Source organism: Stegodyphus dumicola, chromosome 3, assembly GCF_044657685.1.
Source record: "Stegodyphus dumicola isolate Sdum_Otavi_A_Nest chromosome 3, ASM4465768v1".
In the NCBI taxonomy this organism is placed as follows: domain Eukaryota; kingdom Metazoa; phylum Arthropoda; class Arachnida; order Araneae; family Eresidae; genus Stegodyphus; species Stegodyphus dumicola.
In genome coordinates, this window is record NC_140770.1 from 159,537,197 (window position 1) to 159,550,894 (window position 13,698).

Below are 13,698 nucleotides of genomic sequence, written 5' to 3' on the forward strand. Positions count from 1 at the left end.
ATTTGAATTTTTTAAATTAGATAAACTGCATAGGGATAAACAAAAGTTACCATTTAGAAAGAATGTCTATTTTTATGAATTTAGCAATAAAAGATGAAACTATCTTTGTTTAAATAATTTTAAATTAGAAAATCTTGAATTTTTATATTATTTAATGGAATATTTTACACTGTTAAGATCCATACTCTCTATGGAATCGAAAATGCGAACGTTTGAATCTCTCTACGACATGAATTGCATTGGAATGATAAAGGAAGAACTAAAAAGTGGAGAATAAATCCATCTGTAAAGTTGCATACACTTTTTCAGATTCGGCGATAAGATTAAACGTTGATTCAACGAATTAAAATTATATATAAATAATATTAAATAGAGATTAAACTTAGGTGGATTATTTATTACTTCCTTGTACGAAGTAAACGAAGTATTGTAATCGCGAAAAATTTCGGGTATCATATTTCAACGAAAGTATCCATTTTACCACTCTTGAATACATTTGAGCGATGTTTTTGCTGGACATCTCTACGTACCGACGGGATAAAGGACTCTCATCCAAAACGTATTACAAAATGGATTTAAAATGGTTTCAGAAGAGACTTTTCCTGACGTTTGTATGCACGCGCATAAGTATGTATGTACCTCGCAAAACTCAAAAATGAGTAGCCTTATAACGCTGCATATATTGCATTGGAATAACTTAAAAGTATAAATGCTGTTCATCCTAACAACTTAAAAATTTAAATGGTGTTAAGTTTAACGAGGCTGCCATTTGCTTACATTTGAAACTCTAGAATGTAGAATAGTGGAATAGTGAGTTAAGTCAGTTGGTGCACCAATTTTAGTGTCTTTCTGCAGAATGGGATCAAAAGTATACATTCAATTTTATGCACCGAAAATCTGTCTTCCTGACCGCTGGCCAAATTGCTTGTTTTTTGGTAGAAAGTCTAATTTTAATTGCAAAACATTTTTTTTTACTAAACTCTATTTGGTGTTTTACATATTTTAACGAAGATACATTTTTGCCTTACCGCAAATAGAGAACTGAATTAATTGAATGAATAATATATCTCTAATAAAATTCGTGGAAATAAGTTTAAATAAAATGCAGCCAAAAATGTGTATAATTTAATAGGCTGTACCAGGAAGTTACGTGGTGTCGACATCACGTTAGTCTTTGTTTTATTTTACAACAAACCCCTAACTTTGCGCGAGAATGAGTAATAAAATTAGCTAAACTTACCAAAAAAAATCAGGAATAAATCAAAAATTTGACTGTACACAGTGTTTCAGATAAAAGCATTGTTAAACATTATTCAGTATTAATAACATTGATCAGAAGAATGCGGCATCCACGCTGCATATATTATTCTCTCTAATATAAGATAATTCATTCAGTGTTATGTACTACTTTAGAAGCAATTATAAGAGGTGCCCTGCATAAGAGCTCCTTGTCTACATTAGGCGTTATCCTTCGAATCTAATGGTTGCATATTCATGTACGAACACTGAATAATTAGTTTTCAATACACTTACTCTTTCCAATTTTTTCGCTTTCCGGAGTATTCCTTTGAGCAGGACAATTGGGGATATGCCTTTCGCGTTGGCAACAGCGTATGCTATCTTCTCCATGTCTTCTACTGTGAAAGAACTGAGGTCATCCATGCAGGTGCTCATCACCAAAGGCAATCCGTTAATCCCGATGGTAAGATACAGGACGGTCAACATCACTTTCATGGCAAACTGGGGTGCAATGGTTTACTGGATTCTGAAAAAGCTAAAGCAAAGTATAGAAGTTACTTACAGTGACCTTTGTTTGCAAATTACTTGCACTTCTAAATCATACTAAAGATTCACTGAAGTTTTCAGAATGGCATGTTCACCTAACAATTGTAGCTTAATTAAAATTTCCCGAATACGAATATAATTTTGAAAGATTAAAGACGATGCAAAGCAGCATCAGAGATGTCAAAATACGTGATTGTTATAATTCCAGAAAATAAAGGTGGATTCGAATCTTGCATTACAGTAGATGCTGCTTTATGTGTTCCCGGTTAATATTATCATACGGATATTGCTAATTAACTGTCGATATCTGTCCCATTAGTATACAAGAACATGAAAAATATATTAGGCGTTTTCTCCTTTCTTCCGGCATTTCTCCGTTGCGTAACTGGAAGCACACTCAACGTGTATTCAGGAGGTTAGGAGTTCGAATCCGAGCAAGAGCATTGCGGCCATTTTTCAGTTTCCTGACTACGCAAAAATTCTAAATGACTATAAATACATTGCTTATTGTGAAAAAAATTTTATAGAATAAATTTTTCAAACCGAAGGAAATTTTCCAAATAAGGTTGTAAGAGTTTCTGATGTAGCTCGGTGTTGATTCGTACAAGATATGACTCTACGTTGCCAAAACAGTCAGCGTTCATAACACAGGTTTTTCATAAAAACACGGAAGTCACTATACGATGCTCGAACGAGAACTGATGGTAAAGGAAGTGTGTTGTCAGAAATTATCCCGCGAAGCAATGCGATGAATCGAAAAACAATGTGACGGCCGCCACAGAATTGAAAAACAACGTGACGGCTAGCGCAGCTGTAGATGAGAAAATCACAAAGTCAAAATAAATTACACATAATAACCAAGTGAATGAAAAATGTCACCAAATAAAGGATTAAGTCACACTAAACTTCCTGCTTTTCACTATAGTCAAACATTTAAAACAAACTTTTGACAATTAGGAGTGTAGCTTTAGTCAAATAATTTCTATAAACATTAGACGTAGCTCATAAAACAACTTTTGCATAAAACTCAGAGACAATCCACTAGTAACGATATATTTCTGGTTAAAATACTGTGAAAGTGAGTATATATAGCATTTTAAATATGTATGATATAACAAAATACGATTGCTGCTTTAAGAGACGATTGGCGACCTCAAAATTAACTATTCTAGATTTTATATTCTCCCTCCTAAATTCATCTGCTCTTCTAAGTTCTAGATCAGCAGTTCGCAATCATTTGACCAACGAGTACCATCTAAATAAAAATTTAAAATGTACCACCATTACAAAGTATTACTAGTCGCATAAACTTACGAGTGTTAGAGAAAACACTCAGTCAGAATGTCGGGGCTTTAATATTTGAATTCAATAGTTAAAAATACTTTACTTCTTTGGGTACCACCTATTTTTCTCTTGCGTACCACCGGTTGAGAACCTCTGTTCTAGATCATTCCTTATTGCATAACAGCCTAAAACTAACCAGTCAGAGATTAGTTGTACTTATGCATCATACTTGGCGTAAATACTCTTTGAAAACCAATGACGTCATTCCTTATCCTAGCTTCTACCCCGCAAACAACTCTGCGCCGGGGCAAGTTTGCATTCGTCCGATGAATGGAAACTATATACTTTGGCACTGAACCACACCAGCCTTCAATTGTACGTCTCCACGAAGATAGAGAAGGACATTTAATTTTCTACTTCCTGGGTTTTTTAAGTACCAAGCTCGTTTACTCATTGTAAGTGAAACATAGCATAGGAGCACGAGTTTTGAATTTGATTATTTGTGCAACTTTAATATTATTCAATTCTTCTCGAATGAGTTCCTCTTTAATTTCGTCGACAGCACAATTTGTGGGTAAGCCTCTAAGTACAAGTTTAAGTGGTAAAACCTTTTTGATGTGTACAAAACAATGCTGAACTTTTTTCTCACTTGTCTATCGTGTAATTGTCCTGTGAAATCTTCACCCCTAGGTGGAATTCTTACTAATATTTTTGCAATTTTTGATGTGAAAATGTCTGAGGTTTCTTCAGCTAACTTACTTAACAAACTTATTGAATTTCCAAGCAGGAATAACTACAGTTAGTTTAATCTGAATTTCAGTAGCCTCAACACATCGCGGTACAGAGATTTGCTCCATAATATTATCGAAAACCTGAGAATTTTCCTTAAAAACATCTTTTAGTACTTCGAATTGATTGCTAACAGCTACATCTAGAAGGATTTTATTCAGTTGTTTGAGGTGGGCGATTCTCCTTTGGGAGGTAAAACCGTCTTTACCTTGCGAAGCTTTTTTTTACTTCCTTGTACGAAGTAAAAAGGAAGTATTGTAATCGCGAAAAGTTTCAGGCAGCATATTTCAACGAAAATATCCATTTTGACCGCTATCGAATGCAATTTAACGATGTTTTTGCGTGATATCTGTACGTAAGGATAGAATAAAATACTCTTTTCCTTCAAAAAAATTATAAAACTGCTTTAAAATTAATTCTGAAGAGAATATTTCGTGGCGTCTGTACGAACGTATGTACGTATCTCGCATAACTCAAAAACGAGTAGCCTCAGAACGTTGAAATTTTGTGTATAGGTCTGCTATAACATGTAGATGTGCACCTCGTATTTTGGTTGCAATCGGCCGCACCAAACGTATATAAATATATTTATATATATACCCACTCTGTTACCCGGCTCAGTGATCTCAGTTTCTTTACTCTTATATGTTGGTAAATTGTACATTTTTTGCTTTAAAAATGATTGAATTATGTTTTTTTTATCTTCCGGTTAAAGATTTTATGCCTTTAGTAAATCTGTGTGCAATATTTTTAGAATTATCAGCAATTTTAAAGTTGTTTAATTGCCACTAAGCCTTTTTTAATGGCGGCCATTGATGTTTACATTTGAAACAGGAGACTAGTGAATTTGTTGCCAATCTAGAGAAACTTAGCTTCGCAACAACAAAGATAACGCCTTCATTTATTATTGCGAATTAAATCATGCTTAATCCTTTCTGGAATTTTTTCGAGGAAATAAGCGTTTGAGATTTACTTCGTAATTTTTAATATAGATATTTTGAGTTTTTATGTATTTTTGCCTTCTCGCGAAGTAAGAACTGAATTAATTAAATGAGAAATACTCAATCGTCTGTGAAAAACTGTTTCTTTTTTGTTTTGTTTGCTTAATTTCTTTTATACATCATTCTAGCTTTATTATAGTATTTGAATAGAACATGTAGCAACGATTAGATAATTCTATTCTTTAAATGATATAAATTTTTTGCATTATGAGTTATAATATGAACGAAATATAATAAGTTAACTGTTATATAATTATTGGATTATATAACAGTTCACTTAGTTTCAGTTATAAAATTATTATATACGTTAACTGTTATATAATTATTAATACTGTTAAGTGAATCTAGCGCCAGAGTGTCGCTATGGTAAACAAATACTAGAGTGAATTTTAAAGAATGCATTTATTCTATTGTGGTTTATGCGCTGTCGGCGAAGTAGATTGAATTCAATCCAATAAGTTTAAATGAAATGCAAGAAAAAATGCGTATAATTTAATATTCCAATACAAGGAAGTCATGTGGTGTACACATCAGATTTTTTTATCTTAGTAATCTTACTACCATCATAACATCTTTTAGAGCCAGTATTAATATCTACGATACCTTTATTAACCACGGAAACTTAATCAACATTCTTAACATCAGCAGAGTTAACCAACTTATATTAATTATAGCAGTTAGAAACTAGAGTGCTATTAGAAGCAGGAACACGACCTACATTTCCAGAATTTACAGTGACATTAGAAATACCAATATTTTCAAAAATTTTTATTTCAATACCTAGAACATCATTTAAATAAAATTTGTCTTGACCTCCCCCAAAAACTCACACTTACCTTTAATATTATCAATCTGTGAAGGTCATGTCCTTAGTTTAAAGCGTGAGTGGCACTTGTTTGTTTCCATTTGAAACTCTTAATATTATAGTAAATTAAGTCCCACTTGGTGCACCAACTTTCAGTGTCTTTCTGTCCAGTGGGGCCAAAAGTTAACTTTTGTGCACCGAAAATGTTTTTTTCTGCCTGTTGGTCGAAGTGCTTGCCTTGGCGTAGAAGCTTTAATTTTAATTGCAAAATCTGTTTTTAACTGCTTTTAATTGTATTTTAGGTTTTTATTTATTTTCAATTTTTAACAAAGGTGTTTTGATTTTCTATGTATTTTTGCCTTCCCTCGAATTGATAACTAAATTGATTGAATGAGAATTGTATCTCTAATGAAATTCGTTGGAATAAGTTTGAATGAAGTGCAGAAAAAATATGTATAACTTAATTGGCCGTTACGGTTTGTGCCATCAAAGAGCTCAAGAAGAGCTTTAAAATGAAACTTGCATGTAAATTGTAATATTTTGTTTCTGAAGGTTTGGTGAATTTTAGAAAATCAGTAGAATTTTTTCTTCTATTTGACACCTGTGATTTTGAAGATTTGAAATTTTCGCTGATAATAAAACAAACACTCAGTTAAAACAGACTTTCTTAAGTGATATTTATTTAAAAAATATGTTTTGGTCTCATGCAGAAGGAGGAGGGAGGAAAAATCCGTTCTGCAGGTCATCACATCGTTTGCAGATATATCACTTTCAGGTTCATTATATCACAAACAATACAGTTTAAGGATTGATTAACTGAGGGATTCTCAACCAAGAGGAATTCCCCACTGGTAAGGATTTCATATTTTCGGAGTAGGAATGGAGTCTATTTTTCCTTTACCTGTTAAGAATTCAGTTTTAGTTTATAAATATAAAAAAACACTTTTATTCAAGTTTTAGAACTTAAAACACATACATACGTATGTACGTACAGACGCCACGAAACAATCTCTTCTGAATCCATTTTAAGTCAGTTTTATAATTCGTTTGGTAAAAAAGAATCTTTATTCTGTCCTTACGTACAGATGTTAAATTGCATTCGATAGCGATCAAAATGGATATTTGCGTTGAAATATTGTACCCGGAATTTTTTTGTGATTACAATACTTCCTTTACTTCGTACAAGGAAGAAGTGTAACATATTATCTTTTTAAATTATTCAATGGCGTCGCATGTTTTTATAACTCGTGATATAAAATTGTAAATGAATTTCTTAAAGAGAATCATTTAATTTCTTGTTCGCATGAAATTGTAAGATAAATTATTTTCTTTCTTTGAGTTCATCAATTATTTCAGTTTTAAATATAAGCTTATTTTATGAAAAGAATTTCTTACGTTATTTTGTTCTCAAACTATTGTTATTCTATGATTCTATAAACTAAACTGCGCCTTAGCCCACCTGACCCAGCTCCGGTGCTAAATCACACTTCTAGCTGGAGAGCACCGTAACACTGAATAAGAAGGCTTCTGCACTTCTTCAATGTACCTGAACAACAATTTCAGCATAAATCTGATTTCGAAAATTTTATTTTTAATAATGAAATTATATTAAAAATGAATTAACTTTTGAATGCATGCCTTTTTTCGTTGGGAAACAAGCCATGGGTAGAGGCCGATACTTTTAAGAAAAGAAAAGCCCCCACCAATATGTCAAAGGCTTATTCTCCGGAACGTACGATGAATTTATGACAGCGGGTGAATTTTTCGTTCCAACGCTAGTATCTTCATGCAGAAAAGAACACCTGCAAACTAATTGGAACCATGTAACCAAGACGCGTAATAAAAATTCTCACTTGTTACTCTTTTTTCAGTTTAGTTTCGGTGAAGATTTGCTGCCCTGTCATATTCTGCTTGACAGCTAGAATTATACTGAAAAGAGATCGCGGTCAGAAAATGTTGGATTCTTCTTTTCATTGCGCAAAATTAATATCATCATTACCTGCAGATCATACGTTAGAATTTTCTCTATATTCTCTTACTATTTATAGCATTCTCTGCATTTTCATTAGTGACGCTTTAACCATTTAAAAATTTTTCTTTGGTGTGCTGGAAAAAGAATATTTTTTATATCTTTCATCTCTTGAGGTAGTACTTCATTCAGAACTTAAATTAAACCGTAGAACGGTTGAGCTATTTCTTACTTTTTTTGTGGGAAATTGCAGCCGAAACCACAAATAACTCAAGATCCAGTACTTTATTATTTACCATTTATTTAATAACTTTTTTATATTTTTATTTATCTCTTTACATTTTATTAAATTTTAATGTTAATTGTTTAATTATTCTAATCATTAATAATTTAAATTCCGCAATTACTTATTTAAATGTTTAATTACTAAATAGTCTACTAATCATTTTATTTATTTATTTTTGTTCTTCTTTCCTGAGAGTTTTCCATAGGGCCCCTGCACTTCTAATTTTAGAAATTAAGTCCTGTTTATTTTGCATTAATTTGTAGACGTAGCGTTTTAACATATAATGTTGAAAGACATTATTTTCATTTATTACGATAATTCAAAGTGAACAGAGCGCAAAAGAAATTTTGGAACAAAACAGGTAATACTAATTCAGAAGTCAAACAACAAAAATCAGCGATATATTTTCGACATTTCACAGGACTAGTTTCGATGGTTTTACCGAACCACCATCCTCAGCTGTAAAACCGCAAATGAACAAGATAGGAAATAATGATTAGATAAGATAGAAAGCCTGGACAAGAATAAGCACGTGGCCTCATCTGTTATCCCTTGATGAAGAACTAAATTATTTAAAAGCAATAGCTATTGACAGGGGCTTTTCAGCCAACATTATTAATCAAGCAGTTACAAAATTCTCATCTCAACACACTAAAAGACACACTCTTGTTTTAGGAGATTATGAAAACTCTGTTGTCATTCCCTTCTTTCCATCAGTTAGCTTTAAAGTTGCACATATTTTGCAGAAATTTAACTTTCGGGTCCTTTATTCTTCCATCAATAAAATTCCGAGTTCCATACTCAAGCACCCCATTCCGGATATGAATTCCTGGGGTATTTATAGGATTCCTTGCCAGTGTGGTTTAATTTACATTGGCCAAACTAAGAAAGCCTTAAAATTTCGCGTCAAGGAACATGAGGCATATGTTAGAAAAAAGTAAACACAGAAGACTTCTGTTGCTCAACATTGTTGGTCCGAAAATCACACTTTCAATTTTTCTGCTGCCAAAATTATTCAAAAAACATCTTTGCAGAACTGGATTTTCTAGAGGCATTTTACATTCAAAAAAATCTTTCTGTTCTAGTTAACGATCATTATTCCAATCCATCTTTGCCTTAGGCCTTTAAAGAAATTATGTTTTGGTTCTGGTTTCATCAACATATGCCGCCACTTGCTTATTCTTGTCCATGCTTTCTTATCTTATCTAATCATTATTTCCTATCTTGTTCATTTGCGGTTTTACAGCTGAGGATGGTGGTTCGGTAAAACCATCGAAACTAGTCCTGTGAAAATTTGAAAATATAACACTGATTTTTGTTGTTTGACTTCTGAATTAGTATTTGTTCGGCGTGTTATTGTGTCTTAAAACAGGTGATATCATAGAAACCTAATTAAAATGCTCATATAATGTTTAAAAATCAACTCAATTTATCTGTACTCTAACAGACAGCTTAATAAAGTCTTTCAAAATATCGTTAGAATCTGAAGTATAGACTCGTATTGGGAGAAAATAAATAATCGATGCAATCTATCTCCCTTTCAAAAGAAGTAAGGAACCCGTGTCTTATTTTTATCCAGAATTAATGGAATTTTCCCAAAATAAAATAAGCCTTCATCCCCCAAATAAATGAAATTACAGACATTTTCTCCAAATAAGTAGAAGGCGACGCCCTAATTTAAGGAAGCTCAACGTCCTGTAATTTATTTTTATAGATAAGATAATCGTTCTTGATATACACGATATCTATTTTTATGTACGAATTCCACGAGCAGAGATAAATAGCTATTATGCTTCCTGTTACTATTACGTTTTAACTTGTTATTAACTATTATATTTTAACTGGATCTAACTAAAAGGTTGGATGAGCTCAATGATTGCTTAGAAATGCCCTAAATATATCTCTGAACTCATATTTAATTTGAGTTTTATGTATGTCTAGTTCTCCAGTGACATTACGTCACTATGTAAAACTGCTTATTTTGTTTATCGCCTTTGAAAGTGTTATGTTTAGTTTTAGCTTTCCACATTATTTTAAATAAAGAACTAGTTTTAAAAAGTTTAATACTAAGAAATTTTAATATCTGGATTTTTTTTTTGTTTTGTTTTTGTTTTTGTTTTTGCTTAATTACAGGAGACGCTAAAAACAAAAGAAAGAATAAAACGATTGGGTAAAATAATAAATTTGCGATTAACTGGAATGACGTCGAAGATGATATGCACTATTAACTAGATATTAAGGTTAATTCTGGCATTTATGAACACCTACAGGCAAAGGGATAGCTCCTATTATACTAATTAAAAGGAAAATATTGCTAAAAATTTATGCATATTTTAATGTAGTTTAATTTGGAAAATAAATTCATTTGGCTACGTAAATTAATTCAGAGTTCAAAACTAAAAGAACACACTGCAAACAACAGAGAAATTGGAAATGAAAAAATAAGGGATAATAACGGAGTTTAGAAGCGGTTTAATATTAGTTTACCAGAGTTTACGCATTTACAAGACACATACTAAAACTGCGAATAAAAACAATTCCGAAATATTTTATCACCTGCTGTAACTTCTGCAAATCTTCGAAATTCCCCCCCGCTATTTGTATTCTTTGTAGACAGTTTTACCTTACGATTATGATTTACGATAATATTTTTTCTAAAATAAACAAATACACATTCACACAGGCACACACACATACATACAACGTCTGGTGAAACTCGATTTTACATTTAATTTTTCAAGTGTTTAAGTTAAAGACAGAATTAAGTCAGGCTTCCTAGCAGCTATCTTTACTTAGCATGAAAGCTAGTTTTACAGGCCAACAAAACGAGTTTTTTTACAGTTGATTTGCTTATTTGTAAATTATTGATGTTTCTAGAACGTTAAATATATTCGAAAATGTCTTTTTTTCTATGTTTTTAATTAAAACATAGGAAAATGTGTCATGTTTTTAATTAAAATAAGAAAGAAAGGCAACCTTAAACTGGCGTAGATTATGCATAAGATTCTACGGGTCTTGAGGGTAACCAGGTGTATACGATTCTTCTTCAGGAGGGGAAAAAACAAAATTATGGGAGGCTCTTAAACTGTTTTACATAGAAATGAATGAACGCATCAAAGCGAAAACAATATACGGTATCTGTCGAGGAAAAAAGTAACAAAATATGAAAAAAACTAGGATACAAAAATGATAAAAGCATTAGGATTAACTAATAAAATGCAGAATAAGCTATTATAGTATGTGATTACTGATCATACTCGTATATGAATATTATAAGGAGTACAGACTGATATAAACTCTTAACAATATAATATCTATTGAACAGTTCAAAATTCATCAGATGACTATTGATATGACGAACTGACCACTGACTTTGATCATTGTCTTAATGTTAAATATCCCCTTAAAATTTATTACTTTCTTACATTCTTGTGAATATTAATAAACAAATTTGTGACTTTATCAAATAATTCCAATATTCAATAAATGACCTTCTGGCAGCCTATTTTAAGTTACCTATTATTTAACCTTAAGGAATCCATTTTATTTTACTTTTTGAATAAAATAAAACTTGTTGCAAAATAAAGCAAAGAATTCGAGATAAAATAACTTTTAGATGATTAACTGAACGCATTGTTGAGCAATTTACCTTCATGATGTTGAGTATATTTATTGTGGAAGTAATTTTATCGAAATTAAAAACAGTAGAATTTCGAAAATAAATAAGTAACCTTTTCTCCTCCGCCCAATTTCAGCTATACTTAGAAATTTACTAATTTTATTTCCGCGTTTTCCGATTAATTATCGCTTAGAGAAAATGCAGAAGAAAAATAACTGTCTATATCTTTATGGCATGTTCTAATTTAAGGCAATCTTATATCTAGTTAATAAAAACATTTTCGGTAATACACATTATACTGCACGTAAGGAATGTAGCAACTAAAATATCATTAAATAGGTACAAAAAAATCTATTTTGAAGTTTACTTTCACGTGAATTTTTTTCTATTTGATCAAGATATTTAAAAGAACTACAGAATGTTCAGAAATGTTTGCAAAAACTAACATATAATAACAGCCTCTTTTCCCTTAGAACTCTAAAGAAAGGGTCTCAAATGGGTTAATACGAAATTTAGAGGGGTCGATCTTTAAGTAAACTAAAAAAACTAACTTACATATAACTTACATAACTATGTACTAATTATGTACATGGTGTTTCAGAACTATTGTTGAAAAATGTTGTTGAGGTTCGGAACCCGATGACAGACAATAATCATACAGGAAGTTCATATAGGGTCGCATGCTCAATTTTGATGCGCAGCTAGCCCACAAGGACCGAAATAGAACGACTCAAGGCAGATCATAAATAATGAAGCTTTATTAGATGAAGAACAATATCAAACAGTACAGCAGATGTTCGAAGTTGCGCCCTGTACATACAGTACCCTCTTCTCAATGACGATGCATCGATTGATGAATGTTTGCAAGAACGTCTAATATTTTCATGTAGCTTCCAAAAACCAAATCAAAATGGACCAGGTCTGGGATCGCAAGAAATGCTTTAGATACAGCATCATGCTTTAGAACGTCGAGGTTACGCATACCACCCTATATTCCTAGGTGATTATTGCCTCTTAACGTGTTCCAGAGTTCATTTCTGAACAACAATTCTGAAACTCCCTGTATATATATACACACCGTGTCTATAGATGTCCTTATTCTATCTTTATTTTCGCAAGCGTTGGGCGTAGATGTGTAATTCCAATCACAAAAGTATTTCAATTGAAGAAACGATTCATGTTTTTGTATTTTTTAATTTAAAAAGAGTAATTTTATGTAAAATAAAAAACCAAGATTTTACGTTTTTACTTATGTTGTTATTTGCAAAAATGTTATACAAATGATAGAAAATAAAACACAGAAAGAATGACCCCAGAATAACAAAAATTATACAACAAATTTAATTTCAAAACATGCGGTTTTTAACCTCATTTCCAACTAGTCTTAGAGGGTCGGTTAACAAAGAAATTAAAATTATTCGAGGCTTTTCAGTTATATTCTTTTGTGATTTACTAGAGTTTAATGTTCTTTAATTTATAATTTTGCCACAATTGATATGTTGTTTGCACAAATAATTTATAAGTTTTGAAACTTTAGAAATAAATTTTTAATATCCTCATGCAGTTTTATTACTTTTCTCATGCAGTTTTATTACTTAATAATAATCTAAAAATTATACAAAAATTTAATTAAACTAGGACTATTTAAAATTTTTAATTTATGCAAATACGGTTACGAGCTGGCAGTATAATAATACTAGAGTCTGCCAGTGTTTTCTTGTATCAGATTTCTATAAATTTTCGTGAATAAGATCACTTGTCCGGAAAAAAGTTATATTCAGCGGTACTTGTCACGATAATATGCAAAGAAATTCTCATCACATAAACTTTTAGTTAAAAGTATTTTCATAAATAGATATTTTATTTTTAATGAGTACAAATGCAAACACATTGCTCTTTAATCTGCGCCTGGCCTCTGAAAATTATATCCAAACTACAGGGTTTGTCAGGAAAATAGTAGGAATGAATTTATAAAAAAAAAAATCCCAGTTTTCACATTTTGACTTAATAGCTTTCAAAATAAGTCCCTTCTGCATCAACACAGCGTTTCCTGTGATTCAGCAATCACTGAAGGCTGCTTGGACCGCAGAAACTGGAATACTCTTCAACTCTCTCGTTAAATGTCTTGGACCGAAACGTGGTGCCATTTTTTCATGACCA

The 13,698-nt window shown here is 31.7% G+C and overlaps 1 protein-coding gene across 1 annotated transcript in view; it reads right to left on the reverse strand.

Moving 5' to 3' along the window:
* Window positions 1-13,698, reverse strand: part of LOC118203580 (uncharacterized) — a 109,692-nt gene that overhangs the window by 19,263 nt on the left and 76,731 nt on the right. Inside the window, exon 3 of the mRNA XM_035375866.1 lies at window positions 1,534-1,774. Coding sequence (XP_035231757.1) covers window positions 1,534-1,734 — 201 coding nt within the window. The 5' untranslated portion in view covers window positions 1,735-1,774. The remainder of the gene's footprint in view (window positions 1-1,533; window positions 1,775-13,698) is intronic.